The sequence below is a fragment of the Puma concolor genome, chromosome D4 (assembly GCF_028749965.1).
Source record: "Puma concolor isolate L17-30 chromosome D4, mPumCon1.1.hap2, whole genome shotgun sequence".
In the NCBI taxonomy this organism is placed as follows: domain Eukaryota; kingdom Metazoa; phylum Chordata; class Mammalia; order Carnivora; family Felidae; genus Puma; species Puma concolor.
This window is the reverse complement of record NC_141679.1, coordinates 10,906,646-10,921,541: the sequence shown is the minus strand read 5'-3', so window position 1 is coordinate 10,921,541 and position 14,896 is coordinate 10,906,646. Positions and strand designations below refer to the sequence as shown.

At 44.1% G+C, this 14,896-nt stretch overlaps 1 protein-coding gene across 7 annotated transcripts in view; it reads left to right on the top strand.

The window, feature by feature from the left end:
• DOCK8 (dedicator of cytokinesis 8) overlaps positions 1-14,896 on the top strand; it is a 228,720-nt gene that overhangs the window by 58,780 nt on the left and 155,044 nt on the right. For all 7 annotated transcript variants that reach the window (XM_086684951.1, XM_086684950.1, XM_086684952.1 and 4 more), the window contains 2 exons: positions 3,161-3,336; positions 5,893-5,964. In XM_086684951.1, coding sequence (XP_086541077.1) covers positions 3,161-3,336; positions 5,893-5,964 — 248 coding nt within the window. The remainder of the gene's footprint in view (positions 1-3,160; positions 3,337-5,892; positions 5,965-14,896) is intronic.

Sequence of the window (14,896 nt, the reverse complement as noted above, 5' to 3'; positions counted from 1 at the left end):
CTCAGTATCACACAGTTGACGTTTACGATCTGTTTGTCCTGGAATGTATTCGGACCTCGAGAGTTTGACTTTATGATTAATCGCGTATATCGATCACACTTGGCATATCGCCACCCAGCTAGTGCCCAGCGATGGTATGCGTTCTTTACCGTGGCTCCCCTCTTCAAAGGTAGCGTTCTTTATCTGTGACAATGTGGCAGGCTTCACCATCTCACGGTGGACTAGAGATCCGTGCAAAGATGCTTGAGATTAGCTACCTGTCCTCTTCCCTACCTACCCCTACCACCCAGCTCAGTGACTCGCGTTCAGCAGACACTTAGCAAATCATGGCTGAAGGAGGGAGCCAGCCATCCTTTTCATCCAGGGTCTTGGCCACCCTGGTTTGTAGGCAGTAGGTGCTATCAGCCAGCTTTTGCATCATTTGGATTTCAGGGTCGTGACGAGCAGAACACTTGGTCTGGACCTGAATTTGTATTCTCTCTGGCGATCTCACACAAATGCCATTTCTCCCTGGAAGCTTCTACTTAGTTATTAATGCTAGTGTGACAATGCTTCCAGTTGCGCTCCAGTGAAATTTTTTTTTTTAATTTTTTTTTTCAACATTTATTTATTTTTGGGACAGAGAGAGACAGAGCATGAACGGGGGAGGGGCAGAGAGAGAGGGAGACACAGAATCGGAAACAGGCTCCAGGCTCTGAGCCATCAGCCCAGAGCCCGACGCGGGGCTCGAACTCACGGACCGCGAGATCGTGACCTGGCTGAAGTCGGACGCTTAACCGACTGCGCCACCCAGGCGCCCCTCCAGTGAAATTTTTAAGGTATACGTTTAAAGTGCTTCCTCGGCTTGAGGCGTTGATATTCTCCATAATAAATCTACCTTTAGGATTATTTTAATTAATTACTTTATGTTATTACATGGAGCAGCTGGTCTCGTGAGAAACACAGAGTGGAACTTGGGGTGTAGCGGTGAGTGTAGTTTTTTACACTCTTCTAAACACACTATTGCCTTGTGTTTTCATTATTTCTGGAAGTGCAGATTGCCTCAAATGCTTGCGAGAGAAAACCCAACGATTGTGGGTAAGAACATGAGCCTGCCAAGGTTTGACTTCCCGAGGGCCTACTTCCCAGCTGTGTAACCACGGGCAAATCGTTAAATCTCTAGCCTCCGGTGTCCTCCTCTGTAAAATGGGTTTAATACGAATATATCCCATTTAGACTTTACTGAGGATTAAGTGACATAGTGTGTATAATGACCTGGCCAATTTCTTGGCACATAGTAAGTGCTTAGTAATGATTAGCTCAATGGGTATCCGCTGTCCAACAATAAGTCTGCGAAGAAAAGGATTTTCTTCATTTCAGTCCCTGACTCTGAGCTCTCTGTCCTGGGTGTAGTAAGGGTGGGAAAATCCACCTCCTCCTCTGGGGCTGGTCTTATGCAAATCTGCATAGATGATGCCTGTCGTTTCCCCTGGCAGAGGTGAGTGGTGTCCTTTTTGCAAACCCTGTCTCCACCTGGCTCCTGCACAGGCTGATCGCCAGCTTCCTGAGCCCCCGCTGGCCCCTGTCTCTTCATTTTGAGAGGCACCCTGTAAGGACTGTGCTCATCCCCTTAGCTGACCTCCGGGTCCCTGGTCAGAACCAAGAAACTTCCCAGCCCTCTGTCACATCATGTGGGAGCCATGTAGAACTGGGGGTGCCTTTGCTCTCTCCTACCGAAGCGTGTGGATCCTCTGCCTTCTCGTCAGCCCCCCTTTGTCCCTACAGCAAGTTAAGTCAGCCGCCGTCAGAGAAGAAGGAGGGCATATGTGCGCTCGGTTCTTAGCTTTGTCCTCCGTCCCCAACGCGTCACTCGGTCACTCCCGTCTCCCCCACCAGCAGGGACAGCAAGGGTGGGAGGAGACCCGGCAAGCAGCATTGACCTCGAATTTTATGTGCTTTTGCCCCTTCAGGAGCCTTTTGTCCCTCCCCTCCAACTTAGAGCCCTCATGTCTGGTCCACTGTATGGTTTGGTGGGGGGAGAGGGGGGCGGGAGTGAAAAACCGTTTTGTTAGCATTTCCTTGGATCTGGTCTTGTTTTCACATCCCGGCAGTCGGAGTCAAGAATCCGGAGTGTTTGTTTTATTGGTCCATGGGGTGGATGGTTGGGGATGGTTGGGTCGGGGGGGACAGAAGTTGAGAGCAGGAGCAGTAGCTCCTTGGGCTGATGATTCCAGACAGCCTGCCATCAATTTGAATACCAATGGGTGCTGCTATTGTAATTATTCCAGAATGCCACTCAATCTGATTCTTTTACTTCCTCAAGGCAATGGTTCCTGTTTTGGAACTTTACAGACAAGAAAAAAATATTTGCCTCATTGCCAAGTTTTTATTTTATCAACTATAGAAAATTCTGTTTGGAATTGCCAACTACTTCTGTCATTTCTTTTGTCCCCTCCCTCCCCCGCTGTGCAAGGATATAGTTGAGCAAAACAAGAGAGTCCTTTAAAAGGGAGTACATTTAGGCCTGGGAAACCGCAGCCAATTGCCCTTAGTTTACTTATTTAACTGCAGTCCAGTGACAATGTCTTCCTGACCGGCACGAGTCAGTCCAGAAGCATCTGGAAATCGCTGCCTTGGAGAGTTTCTGCCCCCAAGTCTGGTTCACCGAGGGCTGTGATTATGTATGAAGCGCTTTCAAGAACCAACATATAGGATGAAGCAGGCCAGAGGAAACACTGTGCCTAAGTACTCAAACAGAACGAGTGTTGACTTTGCCTGAATTTCTGGAAAACTGCCCCCATTCGCCGCTTCACTGTATTTGGGTAAACATGGCCTCAGAGAGCCTTTCGCAGGAGAAATTATAAAATTCAGCAAAGCCTCGTGATCTCATTTTGGATCTCCTCAGGATTCCTCATCAAGATGCAATTAAGCAGAGAAAAAATTCTGCCTTGGGGTGTGATTTGGGTGCCTCGCCGTGTTCTGACTTGACTTTCCTGTGCTGCGTCTCCTTCCCTTTTTCCATATCACTGCTGCTGTGCTGGGCAGCTCCTCAGAGTTGTGCACGAAGAGCCGAGCAGTTGTTGGGTGGAGAGGGCAGGCAGGACCGTCGCCTGGGCGCTTTGCCTGGAAGCCTTGTGGGAACCCCCTTTCTCTCTCTCTCTCTCTCTCTTTCTCTCCCCAGCCTCAGTTTTATGACCCGGTGGAGCCGGTGGACTTTGAAGGGCTTCTGATGACACATCTGAACAGCCTGGATGTGAAGCTGGCCCAGGAGCTGGGAGACTTCACCGAGGACGACTTGGATGTGGCGTTCACGCCAAAGGAATGTCGCACTTTGCAGCCCTCTTTGCCGGAGGAAGGGTAAATGGGCTTCCTAAAACGTAGATGTGATTGTGATGTCATGACCGGTATGGGTAACGGGGGGGACGGGGGGAGATGCCTCAATTCTGGACTGCTTGGAAAACTAAAGTTACTCCGATCTGCTGAGACGTGCGGAATGACAACGTGGTGCTCCCGCCTGTGAGAGCTTTTACCCTGGTTTGACCAGAGGCTTCGAAAAGGCATGTAGGGACCAAGCCAGTGAAGGGGAAGCGGTAGGACGATATGCAAGGCCCAGGGGGAGGCGAAGGGGGAGGCGAAGGGGACCGCCTGGGTGGCAGCTCAGTGACCTTGGGCGGCTCACGTGAGCTCAGGGAGCCTGGGTTTCTCCATTTGTAAAAATGTCAAGTTTTTCAGTAATAATCAGTGGAACGATTCCCAAGCATTATCGTTTCCACCTACGAGACCGGATCGAGTCACAAATACATTCCACCCACGTCTATTGAGCATCCACTGTGTGCTGGGCACAGCCGTCAGTAGATGAACAGGGCAAAGTTCCTACCTTGGAAGAAAGTTTTGCCAAGTGGGGAAACAGTGGGGGAAGCTCTGTAGAGTGAATGCATGGATAGCCGGTTAGAGTTTGAGCTTCTGTCGTGGGTTAGTCTGTGTGTTTCCAGGTGCAGGCATTTAAATTAGCCTTGGTAGCAACAGAATTCTCTCCACATGAAACGCTTGTTATTTCCATGGTATAAAAAGCAATGCCTCCTTAGAGGCTTAGGATGAGCTTTTAGTTGCATTTACCTTCAAAAACAAAATTAAGGTTCACATCTCTCCTGGACATTTTCAACCTTGTCATCTTCCCCAAAAAATGCCCCCAAAAGGAGATCATGCAACACAGCCCCTGCTCCCACTGCTGTGGGATCTTCTGCTTCTATTTTGGATTTTCTTTTGTCAGTTGAAGGATGTTGGGTGACATTCCCATGAGCCCTTGCTTTCCTGTTCAGATAGTTCTTATTCACAAAGGAGAGCTTACACCATGCTCAGGCATTTCAGAAATACTCGCCGGGAAACAAACACTGGGAAGCATTTCCCCCCATTGCCAGCCCATTTATTCAGGTGTAACTTTAATATAGGTAAGGTCTCTCTCTTTTTTGTTGTTTTTACCTTCGACAGAGAATCATTTCGTATTATTTCTTTGTCTAAAATTTATGTTGACGTAATTATTTTCACATGAGGTAAGAATCTTGGAAAATCCCGATTAAGGCACTTACAGTAGATTTAGAGATAGGCTTTTTTATTATTTAAATTGTGATGCAAGAGGCAGGGTTTTTTTTTTTTTTTTTTTTTTTTTTTTTTTTAACTTAGCCTCAGTGATGCGGTAGAATACTGCCTTGTGACCAGAATTGTTAGCTCACACTGTCTGTCTGATGACATTAAAACAACTTCTGCTCTTCTAATCACGGCCAAAAAGCCTGCCGTGGTGATCAAAACCCAGGAAGGCATCGTCGTCATCACCAGAGTAAAGACTAGCTGACCCCATGTGCACCCAGAACTTGAGGTTGAACTCTGATAGTGTGGTGGTTGGAAGCCTGCACCCCACAGGTGAACGGCTTGGGGTTAAGTCCCTGCCCTTCTGCTTGCTTCGGGACTTTGAGCAAGATCCTTATCATCCCCTCCTTCTGCGAAATGAGAATAATATTGCATGCCTACGCCCTGCGGGGCTGATTGAGGATTAACTGAATTAATACGTATAAATTGGTTACATCAGTACCTAGCATAGAATAAGTAGGTCAGAAGTGTCAACCGTATGAGTCTTATCATGTGCCTGATACCTTCCTAAGCACTCCCATACTGACCTAATTTCATCCCCTGCCTCTAAAGGAGACGTTCCTCTATTAACAGTGCTCTAAGATGAGGACACTAAGGCCCACAAAGGTGGGGGGACTGACCCGAGGTAGCTAATAAGGGACGGGGCTAAGATTTGGGCAGTCAGCATTTAGTATGTAGTCCTTAGACCCATTTATCTCAAGTACCAAAACATTTAGGAAAAACAGCAAAAAAGCCTCTGAAACGCTGGGAGGGTCTTTCCCATGACGCACTGTTGCACACGTATGAAAAGAATTAATAGTCACCGACCAAAGTCATGTCAGCTCCGCAAAGGATAAGACAACTGTTCGTGGCTTTCCCGAGGGGAAACATGCGTGTTCTAACAAGGTTACACACGAGCAAAACATAGGCCCAAATTACCCCCGTGAGAAATTGGTATTTATGCTTCTTTCTCTTGTTTCGTATGTGATTATAGCTGGTTCTGCCTCCCTGGTGTTGGAATGCCTTTAAGGGATAGGTACAGTTTAACACGATTCCCTATAATAAGGACAGCCCACAAAGCATCAAATGCCAACATGTTTGTCTCATCAAAGTGAAAATGCTGTTGCCTGGGGAATATTTCAGACACTTGATGAATGGGTAGGGATGCCCCCGGCACTCTCCCTTGATACAGATTTGACATCGTGCTGCTCTCCTTGGTTATGATAAGGGACTGTTTTGTTGTATCTCTCCAGTAATAACATGATTTTGTTTCATTCCCCACCTCATTAGGGTTGAACTGGACCCTCACGTCAGGGACTGTGTTCAGACCTATATTCGGGAGTGGCTAATCGTGAACCAAAAGTAAGTTCGTTTTTCTTTTCTCTTGACATATATGTTTGCTCCATATCGTGAGCTTGTAACACTGCATTTTAATCGGGGTGCCTGGGTGGCTCAGTCGGTTAAGTGCCCAACTTCGGCTCAGGTCTGATCTCACTGTTCCTGAGTTCGAGCCCCGCATTGGGCTCTGTGCTGATAGCTCAGAGCCTGGAGCCTGCTTCACATTCTGTGTCTCCCTCACTCTCTCTCTCTCTGTGACCCTCTCCTGCTCTCTCTCTCTCTCTCTCTCTCTCTCTCTCTCTCTCTCAAAAGTAAATAAACATTAAAAAAAATTTTTTTAACTGCATTTTAATTGAATTTTGCCAATGCAGCTTTGGGTTTACGGGAAAACCGAATAGAAAATACTGGGTGTTCTCATATGCCACACCCTAGCAGTTCCCCTTATCAGTAACATCTTGGGGTTTTGGGGGGTTGGTTTGTTTGGTTTTTTGTTTGTTTGTTGCACGTGTGCCCAAATGCCCGTTACAAATACATTTGGGCAAGGAAGCGAATTTGCAAATTCAAAATTCGTGAATTATGAATGCAGATGGACTGTATCTTGTCCCCTGTTCAAACACCTGCTAAGGCTCCGTACTATCTACTGCATAAAATAGCAATTCCGCCTGCTTGCCTTTCAGGAGCTTTAATAATCTGGCCCAGTGTATGTATTGGAACTTATTTCCTTTACTTGTCAGATGCACTTCCTTTCTTCAGGGCCTGGCACCCTCTTCCTCAATCCCTCCAGGGAACTCAGTCCTACCTCCACACCTCGGCCCTTGCTGTTTCCCCCTGGATGTGTCCTCCCACCTTTCCCCTATCTGTCAAATCCCACCTGTGGAGTAAAAGCCAGGACAAATGTCTTTTTTCTGTATGCAACCTCGTCTGGCTGATTCAGTCTTTCTTGGGTGGACCTTACTTAAGTGATAACGTTTGTTATAACTGATGAGCCCATAGTGATTCATTATTTTTTTTTTAAATTTGTTTTGAGAGAGAGAGAGAGTGCGAGAGCACGAGCAGGTGAGGGGCAGAGAGAGAGGGAGACAGAGAATCCCAAGCAGGCTCTGCATTGTCAGGACAGAGCCTGACGCAGGGCTCAAACCCACGAACCGTGAGATCATGACCTGAGCTGAAGTCAAGAGTCAGACGCTTAATCCACTGAGCCACCCAGGTGCCCCAGTGATACATTATTATTAACTAAAGTCCATAGGTTACATTAGGGCTTATCTTCTGTGTTGTGCATCCTACAAGCTTTGACAGATGTGTAACGCCATGTATCTGCCATTGCGGTATCACACAGGGTAGTTTCACTGCCCTAAAATTTTCCTACGAAGCCTCGTTCATCTCTCCCTGGCAACCACTTACCCTTCTACTGACTCCATAGTTTTGCCTTCTTCCTTCACGTCTTTTTTGTGATTTGAGAGCCCGTCGCTGTTTTTGCTGAATAACGTTCCACTGTGTGGATTTACCAAGTTTGTGTGGCCATTCACCTATTGAAGGAGAGTTTACATTTAAAATAGAAAGAACAGGGCCTCTTTGTTTTGTTTCCATTCTGATGAATTCTTAGGGGGAGAAAAAGAAATGAATTGAAACTTGGCCTCACATTGAAAGGTAACATTTAAATTTGTGACCACGAAATAGATTACTTGCTAGGTTTCCAGTCAAAAGGGTCCTTTTCTCCTGGGTTAATCAAATGTGCTACAATAATGTTTGGGCTTTTTGCCCGTATGTCACTGGCCTAGACAGTATGCTTCCATGAGAAACATGTACAGACCCCAAAATCCTCAACCTGTATGTGGGTATGTGTTGGGGAGCAGGGCGGGCAGTGTCTGAAGATTGAGGGCACATCCCATTAGAGAAAAACATCAGATGTGGTGCCTGGGTGGCTCCGTCCATTAAGCATCCGACTTCAGCTCAGGTCATGATCTCACAGTTGGTGAGTTTGAGCTCTGCATCGGGCTCTGTGCTGACAGCTCAGAGCCTGGAGCCTGTTTCAGATTCTGTCTCCCTCTCTCTGCCCCTCGGCCACTTGTACTGTGTCTCTCTCTGAAATAAATAAACGCTAAAAAAAAAAAAAAAAAAAAAAAAGAAAGAAAGAAAAGAAAAGAAAAAGGAAAAAACAAATCAGAGAGCCTTTACCAAGACTTATAGTTTGAAATTCTGCTATCCTCACTGACTCTCTTACACACTAGTAAGAATTACTGCTCTATGGGATAAACGAAGAAAGACGTTGGGGGTTGGGTTTTATCCGGCTCTTGGAAGTGTGCCATTGAATTTGTGCTGCTGTTTTTTTGGAGCAGTGTCAGTAAGCATGCTATTTTCAATAGCTGAGCAAGAGAAAGCATCGCTTATAAAAAGTAATTAAGAGAAAGTGAGATGCTAATCCATCATGTGTTCTAATTTCCAACGTGAATGGAAAACGAAGTTTGTCAGGCAGTCAAGTAAGATTATGCTTTGTTGGTAATAAATAAAAAAATTCAGAACAAGTTGTTCTCAAGCTTTTAAATGTTATAATTAGATATACTTTCTGGATATTAAGGTTCTAAAAACGTCTGAGAAGGAACAATAAATAGAAAGGTCCGTTTTACTACATTTGGATTTTATTTTCTCCTTGGGACACTGTACTGTTTCATTCCTCATGGCAACTCCCATTGGGGTATTCTTTCTTTTTTTCTCTATCTTGCACAAACTTAAAACAAGGACTCTTTCAGAATACTCATTTTAGAAATTTTAGAGATTATAGGGAAACCAAAAGAGAAAAAAATCACTCAGTTTCACTATAGACACAAAACTGCCATTAACATTTGATGCATAACCTTTGAATCGTATTTCCTTATGTATATATTTATATAAAAACTAAATTGCATTGTAATACTATTTTGTAGCATGATGCTTTTTCAGTGTTTATAGTAAATGGTGACTACCTCTCTTTGCTATTAAACATTCTTCCTCAACCCAATTTTTAATGGGTGCATGATATATTTATGTCGGAATTCATTTAACCAATTTTGATGTGTACACGATTCCCTATTTTTCAGTGTTATACCCCAGTATAGTAACATCCCTCTACAAAGCTATGATTTTTTTTCCCCTTCAGAATAAATCCCCATAAGAGGAATTTCTATGTCTACGTTAAGTACAAATTTAAGGATTTGGAAATAATACATCAGAAAGATTATTAACAGCTATGCATGAATCCTAAGAATTTTGGATGTTATCTTTTAATAAATTTCCAACTTACTTGTAAAGAGACAGTACTTTGTTTGCATTTTTTAAATTATGAAATTGGGCATACGTTTTCTATACATTTGTTGGACATTTGTTATTTTTCCTTCGTGTCTTGCTTATTTGTAAAATTTGTGCACCTTTATTAATGTATTTGTCTGGGCTCATCTCTAGGATTACCTTTATTTGTTAGGGATGTTAACCCTTTGTCATATAGTACAAATTCCTTACCCAGTGTGTTCTTTGTCTTTCAAAATTGCTTATAATTTTATAACATTCAGAATTATTTATGCAATCAAATCTTTTTTTTCTCCTGTGATTTCTATTTTTGCTGTCATGATCAAAATGTAATTCACAAACCTGATGTTATTTGTTAGGAATTTTGGATTAAATGTTAATCCAGACCATTGGCCACTTGATTGTTGTTCTTTTCCCTTATGTGTCTCCCTCCATTTGTTTTCATCTCTTCTGTGGGAACAGTGATTATCCATATTTTTATTTTATGCACGTTTTTTTCTCCCCTCCCAGCCCCCACCAAACTAGGCAATATCAGCTTTAACTTCACGTGTGGCAACATACTAGGGATGGGGATTGCCATTGGTCCTGTTTTCTTTTTTTTTTTTTTTTAATTTTTTTTTTTCAACGTTTATTTATTTTTGGGACAGAGAGAGACAGAGCATGAACGGGGGAGGGGCAGAGAGAGAGGGAGACACAGAATCGGAAACAGGCTCCAGGCTCTGAGCCATCAGCCCAGAGCCCGACGCGGGGCTCGAACTCACGGACCGCGAGATCGTGACCTGGCTGAAGTCGGACGCTTAACCGACTGCGCCACCCAGGCGCCCCCCCATTGGTCCTGTTTTCTGCACACTTGTGTGAAGGTCCAGATCCTTTCCCAGAAATTAGGTAGAAGCGTGCAACTCTGAAACTCACTGTCAGTTTCGGGAAGCTTTGAGTAGTGTTTTAGTGAGGAAGCACCTTTTCTACCCCACCGTTTGATTCTTTGGTACTCTGAATCTGATACTCTGGAAACAAAAGCTCCAGTTCGTAGAACACACTCCTCCCAGAGGTCATTCTGCCCCCGTGTGCACCTTTAATATTTTCTATGTGGGGAGAAATCAGTACACGGCTGCCAGAGGCCCTTCATCTCCCAACCCTGCGTCCGTCTTTAGCTCAGTTGTTCTCTCTGAGTTGCTTCTTAATCGTTGCTGAATGGCGGTAGAAAGAGAGAGGCAAGGGGAGGTGGGGGTTCTGGTGGTGGTGCAGATGGGTGCAACCTGGGAGTGGCTCCATACCTAAGCCACTACAGGGAAGAAGTTGCATTCAGATTTCTGGCGAGTGTAGACATTGACTGCACAGGGACTGGCAGGAGGGAAAGCACCAAGTGCCTTCCTCGGAGTTCCCCTCTGGGGAGACAGAGCGTGGGACATCATTCTGCCAGCTCGTCTCATTCACAGACAGTCTGTCCAGATTCAGGTGTCTGTTCATTCTGGCGAGTTTCCATTTTGTCCTCGTCTTCTCGAGCTGTGTTCTGGGAAGCTGGCAGACACCACAACAGGGGTTGCTGGCCAGTTGTTACTTAGTGATTAATTAGCTCTCCTTTAAACTTGTTATTTGACGTGTCAGATGATGCATGCTCATTTGGACAGAAATCAAGTAGTGTCAGATGATGCATGCTCATTTGGACAGAAATCAAGTAATGTAAAGCGTGTTAAGTAAAAAGCAGTCTCCTGCCTCAGTCCTCACTCACCCCCTGCCTTTCTCTTCAGCCCACTCTTAACGACACGGATGTTGCTGTGTAGATTTCCAGAGCTTCTTTTCATACCCTCGCAAATATATATATATGGATATTTATGTTTTACATAAATATTGTGTATGTAGATGCGTATATGTAGATATGTATATATATATGTATATATCCCTCACTGCCTCATATCCCAGAGGAGAAGAAATGTATCCTAAGTTATTGAATCTTCCTCTTTTGATGCACATTGCAATTGTCTCCATTTTTCATGTATAATTAACTCTCATATCATTTTTCACATATTATGTATGTTGACATATTATTTATAATAAGACCACAATAGACATCTGCACATTTGCCCCTCTTCGTGTGTGTATTTCTGAGGGTAGAAATGGAGCCAGTGCACAGGACACATGCTCATAAGGACTGCCAAATTTTCCTCCGGGAAAACTATACTGATTCACTCCATTACCACCTGGGCATGAAACTGTCCTGTCCCCCCATGTCTTTGCCAATGCTGGATACGATTGACCAGAAGAAAATATACATTCCTGAAATTTTGCTCTGGTCATTGTATACCAGAAGCTGTTACATGTACCTTCTGAATGTTGTTTCTATCACTGAGTTTTCTTCCCTTAGCTATCCAAAAATCCCAGTTAGATATATACTCACACCACCTGAATTCCTACTCCTAGGTATTCACCCAAGTGAAATGAAAACGTATGTTCACATAAAAATCTATATGACAATATTTATAGCACTGTCATTTGTGATTACCCAAAATTAGAAACCACCAAATCGTATGCAGTTTCGTGATGGATAACCAGACTCTCATACATCCATACAACGGAATACTACTCAGCAATAAAATGGAACATATTCTTCACACATTGAACCACACGGATGAGTCTTATTTGTATGATGCAAGGTGAAAGAAGCCAGACAAACAAAGATAATTTCACCATTCCATTCGCGTGATCCCTTCTGGAAAAGGCAGAGTGGTGGGGACAGAACACAGATCAGGGGGGGCCAGGGTGTAGGGCTGGAGAAAGGAATTGACCGCAAAAGGTCACCGGAGACTTTTGGGGGTGCTGAAACTATTCTAAATCTTGACTGTAGTGGTGGTTACCCAACTGTCTGCATTTGTCAAAACTCACTGAACTGTAATCCGAAGAGGATACATTATAATTGTTCCCACAAATCAATGGATAGAAATCTAAGATACTTCCTGGCTTTACTTAATTACTCGTTAAGTGTAAGGTCTATTCCTTTGCTATGGTTTATTATATTATTTCACAGAATGGTGATTTCTCTGGAGCAGAAATAAGTGGGTTCAAGTCCTGGCTCCATCACTCGCTCGTTGTATGGCCTAATGCAAACTATTTTTTTGTGTGTGTGCCTCAGTTTCCTCCTCAGGAAAACCGGAATTAGAATAGCACCTACCTCATAAGTTATATTGTATACAATAAATAAATGAGCACATGTAAAGTACTAAGATTTCTTGGCAGATGGCCATAGGTTAGCTACCACTTATGATATTTATTAAATAGTATTACAGAGTGTGCCTCCTTTGTCCCTGCCCAATTGACAAATAATTTCAATTAGACCTATTCGTAAGGTATGATATGCAAAGGAAAAAAGCAGGGGACAACTCAGTGTTACTGAAAGTTTATTTTCATTTAATAATCCAGGGAAGATTTCCCATCGTCGGCACTATACTTCATATGTTCTTGACATAAAGATAAAATTTGGAAAATCAGAAGGCCTGCTGCTTTAGGGAGTATCGCGTTCCATTTCAACCTTATCCAAAATATTCCTCTCAAGTGAAATGAGACCTGAAGACTTCAGAAAAAGTGCTTCTATTAGCATGTTAAAAGAATGAAGCAAAACCCCTCTCCCGTATATTTTAAGGCACTGTTGGGGGGTGGTAAACTCCTTTCCTCTGGAAGCCATTTCCCCTTCTGTGGACAGGTCTCTGTCATCCATAACCGTGCAGTCAAACCCTGATTTAGTTGGCTCTTTTATTCCTCAATTATCTCCTTGCTGATATTACATTTCTCTGTAATATCTAAGGATAGTCTTTTATGTTCTTGCTATCTGTGATAATGGCTTTGAATCCCACTTAGGGAGCAGGGGAGTGGAGTAATGGCCACTTCCGTTCCCTCCCACGCTCATAATTCTATAGAGCATTTGCCCCTCAAGTTCTATAATTGAGACTTTTAAATCAGACAAGAGTGCTGCCCATGAAGGATAGAGGAAAGTTTTAGGATTTCTTTTGTCTTTTTAATTTTTTTAAATGTTTTATTTTTGAGAAAGAGAGAGTAAGCTGGGGAGGGGCACAGAGAGAGGGAACTCCAAGCTGTCAGCACAGAGCCTAACGTGGGGCTCGAACTCACGAACCATGAGATCATGACCTGCGCTGAAGTCGGACGCTTAACAGGCTGAGCCACTCAGGAGCCCCTAGAATTTCTTTTGAACTTAATAAGAAAGATTAGACTACACGGAAACACAAAATACATGATCTCCTTTTGGGGGAAATATATTTTCCTACTGGACATGTTTATGTTACTTAGACTGGGCGATGCCTTGAGTGGATCCCACTTTATCTTTTGTGTCTGTAGCATAAAATTTGGCCTCCTAGCTCCAAAAATAATAGTGCTTTTCTCCCCATGACTTTTTGGAAGTGACCTTTGATCTAATGAGTAGAACGGTGGTTGCATGTTCTTCTCATCTCATTTCCAAACACTTGAAAATTTTGTATGGATTGATGTTTCCTGGCATCTTTTGAGTCGCATTAAATGTTTCAGCTTCCCTTCCTCTGCCATTTTCTCTAAACGAACTCAAGAGCGACTGACTTGAGAATGTGTTTGGTATCTTGGTGGAGAGTCAAACTCTTAAGTAGTGAAAACTTGTTTACATGCTATTTATTCTTGGCATATTGTCTGCTGCGACAGTGAAACATTTCATGAGTGTTATGAGCAACATCATAAAAGCCCTTAGACTTTGCCTTTCATCCTGGGTGATTAAGGTAATTCTGAAGGAAGGTCGTGCTCAAGGAGAGCTGGGACATCAAGGAATGGGGTATCATCTGTTTTATTACTCCATATTTTACTCCCAGTGAGCTGGTAAACAATTAAAATTCAAACACATCAGTGCCTATAATTCGGTTACTCCCAAAACACCATAAAAATGTCTCCCTGATCAATAATTGCTTATTATGACACGCATTTGTTGTGCTGGCTGTCAAGGTGCTTAGCTATTTGCTTTCTAAAAGCAAGCAAGGCTCATCAGCCGGTGCAGTTACAAAGAGCGACCCAGCTGTGGAAACCAGAGTCACACCTGAGCCGTGACGCACAGACTCCCGGGCCACAGCTCCACACCCGCCGTGGCCCACAGGCCAGGGCTTTCACCAAGCCTTCCCCGACCTGGCGAGGAAGGAAATCTCCGGAGGAAATCGCTCCCTTCTGTGAATTTTCAAAGCATGCCGTTTGTATTTGTCTCAGAAGCTCTCGCCCTACTCTACATCACATTCTGATGAACGTGTCTGAATGCTGGTCTCCCCTGCTCAGTATGTGCTATTTCTCACTCGACCGTGACCTCACTGGGGACAGGGACTCCTTTAAAGTTAGGATTCTTGTGTATTCCCCTTTGCATCTTCTTTGTTGCCTCAGTCTCAGGAGATACCTTACAAACATGTGTCGAACGGGACAATGGAGGAAACTTTACTTGGCCAATGTGCAGGGGGCTCTGGAGGGATCACGCTGCAATGTTTTCTCACCGTCCCGCTTTGAGGCAAGGGGTGGGAATCTTGTCCCCTCAGACCGGTCAGTCGTTGGCCACAACCACGCAGCCACAGTGGGAAGTTAGAGGGCTTGCTGGCAGGTAGAGTGAATCACTCTGATATCTCTGGACATGGCAACTCCTGTGCTCACAGGAGTGAGCTGTGCTGAATAG